Raw genomic sequence first — 12,934 nt, forward strand, 5'->3', positions numbered from 1 at the left:
TTCTTAGACATAAGTAGGGGGGGGCGCTAAGAAAAAAAGGTTGGGAACCAATGCTCTAAATCTTCATTCTTACCCTGTAGTTACCCGGCAGTGATATGATCTCCTGTGACTTTAACTGAACGCCACTGCCTGAGTCCTGTCAAAGTTGCTAATAGAGGTTGATTAACGTAATACATAATATTAAATGCTCCTTTAAATCCCAAATTCCTTAACCTTTCAGCTGCCTGTGCACTAGGGGTGCCACAGTGAGGAAATGTTCCCACAGGTTAATAAACTCGTGACAAACCTGGTGTTATCAATTACACCCAACATTTTACAAGAAAAGATACTATTCATCGATGACGCACAATATCTGTAGAGCACTTACTTTTATCTCTGAACTATTCGGTCGAGCTTTTGCTGCAGCAGCAGTCTCACTTTTGTGGTGCACTTGAATGTGTGTGTGTGAGAGAGAGAGAGAGAGAGAGAGAGAGAGAGAGAGAGAGAGAGAGAGAGGGAGGAGAGAGAGAGACAGAGAGCGAGAGAGAGAGAGAGACAGACTTCCGCTGTTACTAGTCAGCTCGTAGTTCGAAGAGCAAAAACAAACTTTAATGCCAGTCAGTCTGACAGCATCTAGCCCTTGGATCAAACTGACATAGTGCTTACTTGAAGCAGCCATTCGGGTCATGAATAACAACCATCATCTTCGGTGCGTTCAGATGTATCATTTTTTGTTTACAATCCTCTCCCTTCACACAGCAGCCCTTGTATTACAGGATCAATTTGTACGTACGTTGGGGGGTTTAAACTGCACAGTGAGAATGTGAAATTCAAGAATACAAAAACAGAGGAAAGAGAGATGCATTTTTTAAAAGAAAACATGCCTGTGTTACAGGCATGAGACAACAGCATTACGCTCCTGCCTCTTGTAATGGAGAGTGATTAAAAATAAGTATATTAGTCAATACATGCGCCTTGGGGGAGAGACGTAAGCAGCATAATTAACAAGAGGCAGCTGATGGAGTTAAAGCTGAGATGCAGATTGAATGCCTGGTACTTATTATTTTAGGGATTATGTGCATTTGTTATTCAGTAAAATGTCATGTTGTGTCCATGTTTGGAGATGTGAAAAGCAGGGTGAGTTTAGACTTGGCTTCGTACAAACTGGACAACCATTTCCTCTGTAGCCGAAGCTCCTCTGAGGGAAAGCATCGATCAAAGACGGGTGGTGGTGTTGGTGGAGGAGGGGAGATGGTTATCAGGGAACTAAATGGTTTCTATTTGGGATCTGATGTTATCTTAGAGACGTGAGACGTCACTTAGAGGAATACAGATTTTAGTGCTTTGACAGACCTCTCAATCAAATAAGATACTTATGTGTGTGTGGTTCGGTTGTAGTCCTTAAGATTTCAGTCCTAGTTGATTTGGTGACGCTTGGTTACTGGTGGTAGTGCAGTTCAATACTTCTAATAGCTGCTCCTTTTTGTTCTGTTCTTGCTATGATAGCATTTTGCCTTTGTGGCACTTGGTGCAGCCTATAAATAATCTAATTACAGTGGCTGTGAATATAAACTTCTCACTGCAGCCATTTTGAACTTGCTTGTGTTTGAAAGCATCGACCACAATTTACTTCATACAAACATTCGGAAGAACATTGTTTATTTCACTCTGCCATTGGTCCTCCCTCCATCCCCAAAGCATCCTCTGTTCCAGTTTCCTAGGGTGTTTTCACATATAGTCCTCTTTAAACGAACCAAAGTCAGTCATCTTAAATTGGACCAAAAGGGGGACCAACAGAAAAGGTACTCAGTTATTTTTGCATTAACACATTATCACTTTACTTGAAAGAGGACTTAGTTCTCTTTTTGGTCCACTTCAGCTCTGATGGGCTAAAATAAACTGGCCAAAGGCAAAACGAAACTGAAGCGTGTTGTGTTCACCATGCACAGGTGAAAAGAAGCGCAACGCGGACTTGAAGGGAACCGTGCTCAGACCTCCTCGGGAAGAGGTTCGTTTCAAAGGGGTCTGAGTCCATTTGGAGTGTTAACATATGCCCAAAAAATGCAGACTAATAGGTCTGGGTTCTTTTGGAGGGCTTAAACGGACCTTACTACTGGGTTTTGATGATATTTCCTGCATGGTGCCTCAGGTACTGCATATTGCATACTTAAGTGATATGTGTGTGCATGATCAAGATCACAGTCTTTTCTGATGAAAGTGTAAATGCTTCTCTTATTTAATATTTTGAAGTTAAATTACTACGCTTTTTCTAGGTCTTCGTGCAGTATTTGTTTGATGTCTAATATGAAGTATGATTGGAGCTGACATTGCTTTTTTTTTATGTAGATGGCTATTTTGCAGTCTCATTCTGCCAAATTCAATCTATTCTGCTTTGATGTCTGAAATAGCTAATTTTTGTCCCATAAAAGCAAATAATGTGGTGTTAGGCAGAGTACCAGACAGCAACATTTTATGACATATAAAATGATAAATACAGGCCGTATCTCAGCGAAGATTATTCAAACACTGAATAATTTATATTCAATTAAGCCAGTAACTTTAAAATGTTCAGCTCCTAGAAGCAAACTATGTATAGGAAACACAAGGACCTACATCACTTTCACAATATGATCAACTTCACTTCTCTCTCGATAAAAAGTGCTATATTTCAGGAGCTTATAATGTGACCAGCAGGAGATCAAAAAAAGAATAAAACCAAATTAAATATTCACTTGGATTATTATTAAAGTGTGTCACTTACCTTTTACATTTTAATGACTTTTGATGAGTGAATTAAAATGCCAAAGCACTTAACAGTCTAAATGTCTTTCTCCTCTCAGAAATCTCTTTTGGCTCAAGTTCATATTTCAAAAGGAAAACACATGAACTGGAAAAGTGTAGATTTTGAAGAAAAGAAATGTGATTGATTAAAGCTTATTTTCCAACTGCAACTGCTTGATAAGCGGGGAAAGCAAAAGTAACATGAACTGAAGGAAGACTAGTTGTTTAACAAGACCAACAACATATGTATATATAAGACCTGCTACCAAAAAGACAGTCACTGCAATATGTAACTCCTGTTGCATTAATTTTTACATCGTAGACACAGTTAGCGACTAGCTGGTGAAGATAGTGGAGCTTAAGAGACAGATACTTATATTTTGAGTTGCTAACAAGTTCACCATATCAACTTAAAAGGTGATGATGGCGATGTTGTGTTCACAACCTATTTCCACTGCCACCAAGTAGCCATAAAAACAGTTGTTGCAGGTTCAAAGCCAAACATGGTACGAATAAGAAGGGTTATTGCAATAATGTCTCAATCTCAACATTCGAAATTTTGAGTTTTCTAGCTGAAAGTATGCAAAAGTAACCATGCAGTGTCCGCCCTGCTGTCCAGCCCCTTACATGGCTGCCAGTGTAAACGGGGCATGAAGAAGGAGAAGAACTGCATGAGTATCTACTGGAGCCTTCATCAGTCCATCATTCATGGTCAGTGATTACTGGATAACAGCTGTCCATACTGCCAATAAAAATCTATAAAGTTTAAAAATCATACCTTTTATTCACATACAGTAGCTAATAAACCTAGCCTCGTGAGACTGTCCTGATCTCGCGAGCTCCAGTTTTCCACTCGCAGATCAGTCTGGCATCTTGAGATAGAGAAAATTTGGAGCCGTTAGCCAAATGACCGGGCCAATCAGCGTTGGTTTTGAGGTGGGTTAGGTGGTGATAGACAGATGGTTTATCCAATCAGCTAACCAGTATTTTCAGACAGCGGTAGCCCTAATTCTGTTAACCGCTCGCTAATGCTTTTTTTCTCTTGGATCCTTCTTTTGGAATATGGTCCGGGAACCTGAAATGGTGCCTTTTATTCGTAAATTCTCGTTACACAAACGGCAAATATCCTTTACCGACATGTTGCTTGCATGCTGAGCTAACGAGCTATGCTTTGCCTGCAGCAGCAGGGGCGGGCTTGTGGTTGTATTTTCATACGCTTCGTGGATCTGATTGGTTGATTTGGCCCGTCTATCACCAACATAGGTGATAGACAGATGGTTCATCCAATCAGCTAACCAGTATTTCCGCCCCTTCCCAAAAGTTCTCCAACGGAAAGTTCCCAGATGGATATGCCGAGCAAATGTGAAGCAATCCATCTGACGGAGTCAGGTTATAAAGAACCACCAGTCGTTAAAAACTAAACGACAAATGAACCATAAACCATACACGCAATAGCTTAGTCTAAATCATGTTGCTGAATACACTTTGTTGGCAGCCATCAGTGTTAGATACTCACTTTAAAGTGAGGCTGCTATCTTTAATCCAACCATCAAGATAATTTACAAATCTTAAGAGTACTGAAACAAAGGTGATACTTATTAAGTGCAACAATATATTACCAATTTCATCCACAGCCTCACTGCTTTGTATATAGGAGTTAGGGTTACATTCCAGCTGACTTCATTAAGTTTAATTTTCCATTTTATCCCTCCTGAAGTGGACCATTAAGTCGGTGCGCAGAGGTAACTGGTCAGCTAATCTGCCTGTGATTTATGTGGCAGGGAAACTGAGGACTTAACTGAGCCTTAGAACACATTGATTACTGACATGGTTAATTGGCTAAACCCACTGGTACATTGAGACGGGCTTATTGGAAATGTCAAATCAAGTGGCTCATTTGCATTCATGATGTATGGTGTCTATTCCAGCTTCAGCCCAGGCAGCACAAACTGCAACAAAGCAGGAAGGGCCTGGGATGTCTGCCTTGAATTTGCAACTGACCATCTGGCCTTGGTCGGACATTGGCGTTTGCTGGAATTTTCTTTCCCCCAGTATCCACATGTCTGTATTGGATGCACTTAGCTGACGTGCTTCAGTTACTCCTGATGTGAGTGAGACTCAGTTCACCTGTGAGGTTTGAGTAAAGATTTACCTGTAAAAGGCACATCGAACAGTGTTGACAAAACAGAAAATGTGTTGGTTTATTACTTTCTTTCTTCGAGTATGTGTGTGTGTATTTTGGAGATCAAAACAGTAGCTGAGACAACTTTGCCCCATAAATACCTACAGTGTAAGCAGATGAAAGCAGCATGAAATTGAAAATGTTTGATTTAAGCAGATGGGGGTATAAGACATTATGAGAGAAAACAGAGGTGGTATGAATTTAAAGTGTTAAATAATGGGATCCTCTTGTCTTATTGCAGATCATGCTTAGGCATACGTTTTCAGAATAACCTAAGAACACAAATCTAATCATACTTCCAGTTCTAAGGAGACAACTCATGAGTAGCACTACCAACAAACACTAATGGACAGTGTAGGGCTACAAAGAGAACATCTTTATTTTCTCTTTTTGTATAAAAACCCCACTGAGAGGGAAAGACAAGACAGACTAAAAAGATGGGTGGCAGCTCTTTTCAACAATTCCACCTCCAGCGCAGTTACCTCCAGCAAGGATCTGTATTGCTTTTGAGCTTTATAACAAAAGTGTCGCCCATTAAAATGTTACACTGCAAATCGTCTACATTTCATTTGTACACCTGGCATCAACATCTTGATGTATAATTATGTTTTTGTAAGAACAGCTCCTATTGCTGCATATTATATACTGTAAAAGGCCTTGTTCACAGCTGGTTGCAAGAAAGTTACTCACCCAGAAAGTTACTCATCCATCAGGCCACTTCATGGTCTGGTTTAATACAGAAAAAGTCTACAGTTGCTGGAATCATGAGATACAATGTGCTTATCAATATTTTACCAAAACCACAATCTTTTCCAAACCTAAAGTGCTGTTGTTGCCTAAACCAGACAGGACTCAGGATGTAAACCCCTGTCTCTATGAGTATGGAGAGCTTCGTTCACTCGAACAAACGTTGCCTGTGAACATAATCAAGGCAGCGATTACGACTAGACTCAAACTCAACATACACAGCAGGATAATAAAAGCCACAGAACTTAATTACATTGGAATTCCATATTAATCTGCCTCCAATGTCAGATGTTTGCAAGAATGAAGAACAAAGAGACATGCTGTATAATGCAGTCATAATGCATTTCCATTTGTCTTCCTTCAGTGTTTGACTAACAACGCTACAACTACCTCTACTGCTAGTATAGACACAACTTAACATAAATGACACTTTTTCTTTTCATCCCTCATTCTTCTCTCTTCTCACAAGGTTATGTTTGTGCACTGAGATAAAGTTCAATAAACGGACATGGTACTGCATGGGCTTTTCACCACAGCAAGGGATAATATTCTATAGTTCTTTCACTTGTTATTGTTCTCTGTATCCAGTCACACACCTATTATTCAAGTTCTCTGGCTCGCTTAATAGACTTGACTCATGCAGCAGAACTGTAGGCGTCAAAGCAACTGTTTACAGGACAAGGTCAATGAGAGCATGGTTTTACATTTGTATAATGCTGCCACTTAAGAACTTTTACACAGTAACTGCATACACACATATTCAGCATGCATTTAATACAAGGTCTCCTAGCTTAAACTCTGTGAGAAATTAGTAATAATGCGTAATTTAGCCAGTCCCAAAGCATGTTATACATTGTAATGAACTCAAGCCAAGTTATTATAAACTTATTAGAGGTCGTGCAAAAATATATCTAGATATAACAGCTCATACAAAAACCCTTCATAGTGTTTAGTTGTTTTTTTTATCTTCATTACGAGAAAGGCTAAATATGTGTGGAAGAAATAATCTACCACAGACAAAAGACTTGATCTGCGTTATGCAATAGTCTGTTTATGGATGCAAAGAGAGATGACTGTTATCATTCCTATCAAGACTCACTTTCTTCTCTTTCAATTGTAAAATATTTGGTATGAAATTTGTTTTCTTGAAGGGCTTTTCTTTATTCTACTTTACCAGTCGCTAGCTGGACCAGCTTTGACTCATCATGTTGTATGAGGTAGAATGGGTCGTCTGCCAGTCACACAGCATTGGGGGTTTGATGCCAAGCTCCTCCTGTCCACATGTCAAAGTTTCTTGTTAAGACACTGACCCCAAATCGATGCGGGTGGTCAGGCCATCCTCTGGAGACCATGAATGTTTGTCTAGATTTCATGGCAATCCATCCAGTAGTTGTTAAGATTATGTTTGTCTAAAGTCTAGACCAAAGAAGTGGAAAGACAGATAGACATTTACATCCCTAGAGCTGGTCTGCTAGCATGGCTAAAACCACGAAATACAGAACCATACAGCAAATATTTCTTGATTGTCCCTGAGTCCCTCATCTTGAAACTATAGTGGACTGAAAACAGGCCATCACACACAATATTTTGGATTTTACCAAACTTAAGATGCATAATGCATCTCAAGTTGTGAAGCAACAGATTAATAAGATGCATTAACTACATTGATTACATTTTTCACTTGTTGTTATGAGAGGGGTGCTGCAATGATTCAATATTTGCAAGAGAATCTTACCAGTGCATTCTCACGTTTACAGATTTCCACAATGAACCACCCAGTTTATTTAACTTAATGCTGAGTACCCCCTTACAACTGTTCACATTTCCACCACTTAAAATGTTAACTTTCCTGCACTCTTCCTTTCTTATTCCGGAAATTTGTGTCCAGCTTAAGCTGACTTCTTTTTTATTCTTTATTTTCCGTCTCATCTTGCACCACAACTGCCATCTCAAATCCCCCTTATCTCTCTGCTCTGTGATTTTCTCTCACAGCTCTGTTAGAGGTTATACTGGCTGGCAGAGACTGCTTAGTGGCTGGAGACTCGTGTTCAAGTGATGAGACTTGTAGTCCACGTCTGCGGACTTTGCGTCAGTGTGTGGCGGGTAACGGCAGCGTGAAGCTGGGCCCTGGTGCCCGGAGCCAGTGTGCCAATGCAGTGTCCGCCCTGCTGTCCAGCCCCTTACATGGCTGCCAGTGTAAACGGGGCATGAAGAAGGAGAAGAACTGCCTGAGTATCTACTGGAGCCTTCATCAATCCATCATACATGGTCAGTGATTACTGGATAACAGCTGTCCATACTGCCAAAAAAATCTATAAAGTTTAAAAATCATACCTTTTATTCACATACAGTAGCTAAAGAACCACCAGTCGTTAAAAACTAAATGACAAATGAAAGATAGGCAGACTTTTATCCATGATTTAGTCGATTGGAGCTTCAGTGGCTAAATGAAAATGATTAACATTAGATAATTCTTTATTTTTCATACAGTTTAAATGAATTGTGATATTACAACATTAAAGCCAATGTTTTTACCTGTATTTTTCTTTTAGGACTCAATCTGGTGGAGCGTTATCCCTATGAGACAGTGCATAGGGATTACGACTATGTCCGCTTGGCCTCTATTACAGCTGGCAAGTTCACTGACTTTGATTAAGTTTCACTGTATTTTATACAATTTTACCCTTTGAAGATGTTTTGTTCTGGCATGAATACATGACTCGACTGAATTTCCCCTTGAAGCATGCCCAATATTGATATTGTTAAGAGGCTATTAAATTGAAGACCCCTAAAATTGTATTCAGATTGCGCATCTGCACTAGGGCTGGGCGATATGACAATATATCATGTGAAAACAACATAAAAATGTCTATGATATATATTTTTATTGCTATGCCGATAAAAACAGCAGTCAAACTGGGTTATGGCAATATTTACATTCTGATCCTTGTACGTTATGTGTATATAAAATAATGCAAAGAATCCCACTGGTTTATACTTGAGTACTTGAATACTTTGAGTACTATAAAATGAGTATTAGGAGAGGAATCGGGTCTTTTTTCATAAGAAAAGAGAGAACACTCTTATACTCCTAATACTCATTTTGTTATTCTGGTCTTCAGGAAATGAGCCTCCACTGTTTATTCACAGACATTTCACCTTGAAGCTGATCTTTAATTCCAGACTACCCATCTCAACTTTCAAACTTCTAACAAGATGAGATTACAGTACATCTCAGCATGTTGAATAAACTGAGTACATAAGTCACATACACTCTTATTCATATAAACATAAAACCATTTTGATATGTTGGCATTATATTTGCACTGATATATACGCTAGTCTTTGACCTTACTTCTATCCACAGACTCAGATGTTGGCATGACAACTGTGAATCGCTGCCTGGATGCGGCCAAGGCTTGCAATGTGGACGACTTGTGCCAGAAGCTCCGCACAGAATATGTCTCAGCTTGTATCAAACCCACTGCCAAGTCGGGCCTGTGCAACCGGCCTAAATGCAATAAGGCTCTGCGCAGGTTCTTTGACCGTGTCCCTGCCGACTACACACACGAACTGCTCTTCTGCCCCTGTACGGACACAGCATGTGCAGAGCGTCGAAGGCAGACTATTGTACCCAGTTGCTCTTATGAAAGCGGGGAAAAACCCAACTGCATTACACAGATGAGGATCTGCAACGCTGATTACGTGTGCAGGTTAGAATGGAGCTAAATGGGAAGCTTCTAATTGGCTCCCATTTATTTATTATACTTTCTCTCATGTCTATAACATATATTACATTTATTTCTCACTTAGCCATGGTCTCATATGGATATAATAACATATTGCTCTAATATCATCAAAATCCCCTGTTTCGTTTTGCTTAATGAACTCTCTCTTTTCTCAAGGTATCCTGAATCAGCAAAGCCAATGTTTCACCATTCCTAGTTTATTCAAGTACTCCTTGGATATAGGTTTTAAATATAATCACCATACATATTTGGCTCTTTGAAACCAGATAAACAGCCATTCAATCAACCAAATTGCCTGCTGTTTTACCCTGAAGCTTTCTACCACCATTGGTTAGAAAACCACAGAGAGCTTGTTGGAATAACACATGAAATATTTAGCACCGATAAAGAGCCAGATGGATCAGAGTTATCGCTCATTGCTATCTCTGGTCATGGCCATTATTTTTCACAGCCCCATTACACTCAGAGGGCTTTACTAATGATCCCACGTCTAGGGGATGAAATATATTACTCTTTCTATCACTTTCACATTACAGTCCAATGCTTTCAGTCTTCACCATGTCCAACAATATTTCTTCATGTCAGAGGGGCAAACTCCCAATTAAATGAAAGTTATAGTATAAAGAATGTATTAAAAAAGACCGAGCAAACTTTTTTACATAAAACAATACAGGCAGCTAACATGTTCTTGGTAACCAGTGCCCGTTGCTTCACTAGGTCGCGCTTGGCACAGTTCCAGTATGACTGTGAACCCTCTGAAACTTCTACTAATGGCTGCAAGCAAGGGAACCATGGAGCCTGCCTCCTCGCCTACACAGGGCTCATAGGTAGGTGCACACCTAAGAGGTTATACACAGAGAGGAAACGCATAAAAGAAATTAATCGGACAGGTGGAGAGGGGAAGAGATGTGAATGAAGATATGTGCTATACTGTGTTAGAGAAGGAAATGTAAAGAATATGCAACAACAAAGAGGCAGGTATAGGAGTGATAGCGAGCTACAGGGACAAATAGAGAAAAAGGTTAAGGTTGAGTGGGAGATTAAAATGAAATTTCTAATTCTAAACCAAAAGACAAAGAATCAACATGGTTTTACAGAAGCATACACATTTCTCATTACAGAAAGACAGAGGCTCTTTACACAATGCAAGGTGTGTTAAATTTGTTTTATAACAGTCCGTAAAAGAAAAATAACAGCCACTTCTTTTCCACACACACTGGAAAGAAGAGCGAACCTAATGCATTTCAAGAACCTCAAATGGTGCCCCTCAGCACAAACACGTTTGCCATTTTCATTCCTGTCTTGTATATATTAAAACACTTGAAATCACACAATCACTATGTTGAAGGGAAATAGAACAGCCACAGAAAAAAAAATCTCAATGCCAGAGACTCCTATAACCTAAAAACGAAAAAATTGGAGTATTCATCAGAATCTCTCTATTATATCATACGAGTCAGTGCACAGCCAGGCTAACCAACACTACTAGAATATTATCAGCCTTGTGCATCAGGCCAGCGTATAGGAAATGCAGTGTCCATTCATGTTTCAGATAATAAAGCACTATGAATACAGTGAAACAACTCAAAAGGACAATGAATATATAATACTGATTGAGGCCTGGTGTGGTCTCTCTGCAGGAAGCACAATAACTCCTAACTATGTCGACAACTCCACGTCCAGTGTGGCTCCATGGTGCTCCTGCTCAGCCAGTGGGAGCCGGAGAGAAGACTGTGATAATTTCCTGGGATACTTCACCAACAACATCTGTCTCCGTGAGTGTCACTCTTATCCACAATGTATTGGAATGTACCAACACAGGTTTTGGGGTTAGTCGTTGTGTTTGTATAAGTGTATAGGGGGGTAAAACATTTGACTGCTATTATTGTGTCCTGTTTAACCGGTGTTAACCACAGTTTCTTTTTTGGGCATCTTTATGTTTTTATTTTTCCAAGATACGTTTAGTTTCGGTTCTGATCATGACTTAGCCTACAAATCTAGACGCACCAAATTTATTTTGCAGCCGGGGGGGGGGGGGCACTCTCCGTTGGCTTGCAAGCTGGAAAAACCAAACTTTGGTCAGGCCAATCACATCGTGTATAGAGTCGGTCTTCTGGAAGACTTGGAGTTAAGCTTTTCTTTGAGAAAAGAACAAAGAATGGCACTGAAATCATTCTTAAAGAAGGAAGATGTGTTCGGAGTTTTGCCGACCGGATATGGCAAAAGTTTAATCTATCAACTAGCTTTGCTACCTTCTTTGTTGCTCTGCCTGGTTGTAGCGCTACGTGCAGAGGGAATTTGAAAGACAGCCGTTTATCCCGCCCCTCGGATTGAACCCTGCCAATGGTGAGTTCCCAGACCCAAAATCTTGATGTGGGTCTGGCTTGTCAGGTTAATCATGACTCTGACTTACTATTCAAAATTACAGAGTATTTTGACAGGGAAACTAGGCCAACAGCAGTGACACACCAAATGTTTCAATATGTACTGTAAAATGGACACACACTGCATCACCAGATGGCAACGATGGACAGTTTGTCCAAGATCAGAATTGTACTAATTTATTATTATGTCTTCTCAGATCATAACTGTTCATCTCACTTGCAGTTATATTTTCCAATTCAAGCAGTCAAATACAACTTGCATGTTATACACCTGTAAAGCAATGTGGAATATGTTTATTTTCTTAGTCAGAAGGGGACTGAAAAGAAGCATCCTATTATCTTAGCTTAGAATAAAGACGCAATAGGGGGGAAACAGCTAGCCTGGCACTGTCCAAAAGTAGGCTTACTACCTGCCTCCCAGCACCTCTACTTAACTTATTAACTTAATATTTCACAAATATTTAATCCGTACAAAACCGAAGTGTAAAACATGATACGTTGGGGTTTTACGGGGAGTTATGTGACCGTTTCTTGGCCAGGAGCTGTAAAAGATGGCAAACAATTCCTTTGAGCCCAATTATGTACCATGTACCAATTATGTACCAAATGAGAATTCAAGCAGCTTTTTGTGTTTATGCTGCTTATACGAAGCCTTAGATATACATCTCCTTAGATTAAAGAGTAAGCATATGGACACTTTCAGTCTCAGTGTGAGTATAGCAGGATGTTTGAGTATAAAAAGGCATATAAAGAAAAGCCCATCACTGCAGAGCTGCAACAAATACTGTTCCACAAATACCTCAGGTGCACCTTTGGATATGGTTTCATATAATTTCCCTTCACTACCATTACAGCCAGAGTTATTTTATTATGACATAAAATACAAAAGCGGCGTTCCCTAATCAGAATTTGCACTGATAACCAGTAACAGGGGACATAAACAGAGACTTGATATGAAAAGCAAAGTAAAGGTTTTGTGATAGAAGAAAGTGACAAGACAGAGCAGTTGGGATTCCTTGAGACAGATGTTTCCCGGCATGCTCAGCAGCAGAAAATATGTATTTAAATCAGAGATCTTTTTGTAGATCTAACAGTATGCTTCCTCTGTTTCT

The 12,934-nt window shown here is 39.7% G+C and overlaps 1 protein-coding gene across 1 annotated transcript in view; it reads left to right on the forward strand.

The window, feature by feature from the left end:
• gfra4b (GDNF family receptor alpha 4b) overlaps window positions 1-12,934 on the forward strand; it is a 41,475-nt gene that overhangs the window by 22,889 nt on the left and 5,652 nt on the right. The window contains exons 2-6 of the mRNA XM_028589900.1: window positions 7,682-7,957; window positions 8,242-8,322; window positions 9,057-9,402; window positions 10,156-10,265; window positions 11,079-11,213. Of these exons, the coding sequence (XP_028445701.1) occupies window positions 7,682-7,957; window positions 8,242-8,322; window positions 9,057-9,402; window positions 10,156-10,265; window positions 11,079-11,213 (948 nt within the window). The remainder of the gene's footprint in view (window positions 1-7,681; window positions 7,958-8,241; window positions 8,323-9,056; window positions 9,403-10,155; window positions 10,266-11,078; window positions 11,214-12,934) is intronic.

Source organism: Perca flavescens, chromosome 10 (genome assembly GCF_004354835.1).
Source record: "Perca flavescens isolate YP-PL-M2 chromosome 10, PFLA_1.0, whole genome shotgun sequence".
Lineage (NCBI taxonomy): Eukaryota > Metazoa > Chordata > Actinopteri > Perciformes > Percidae > Perca > Perca flavescens.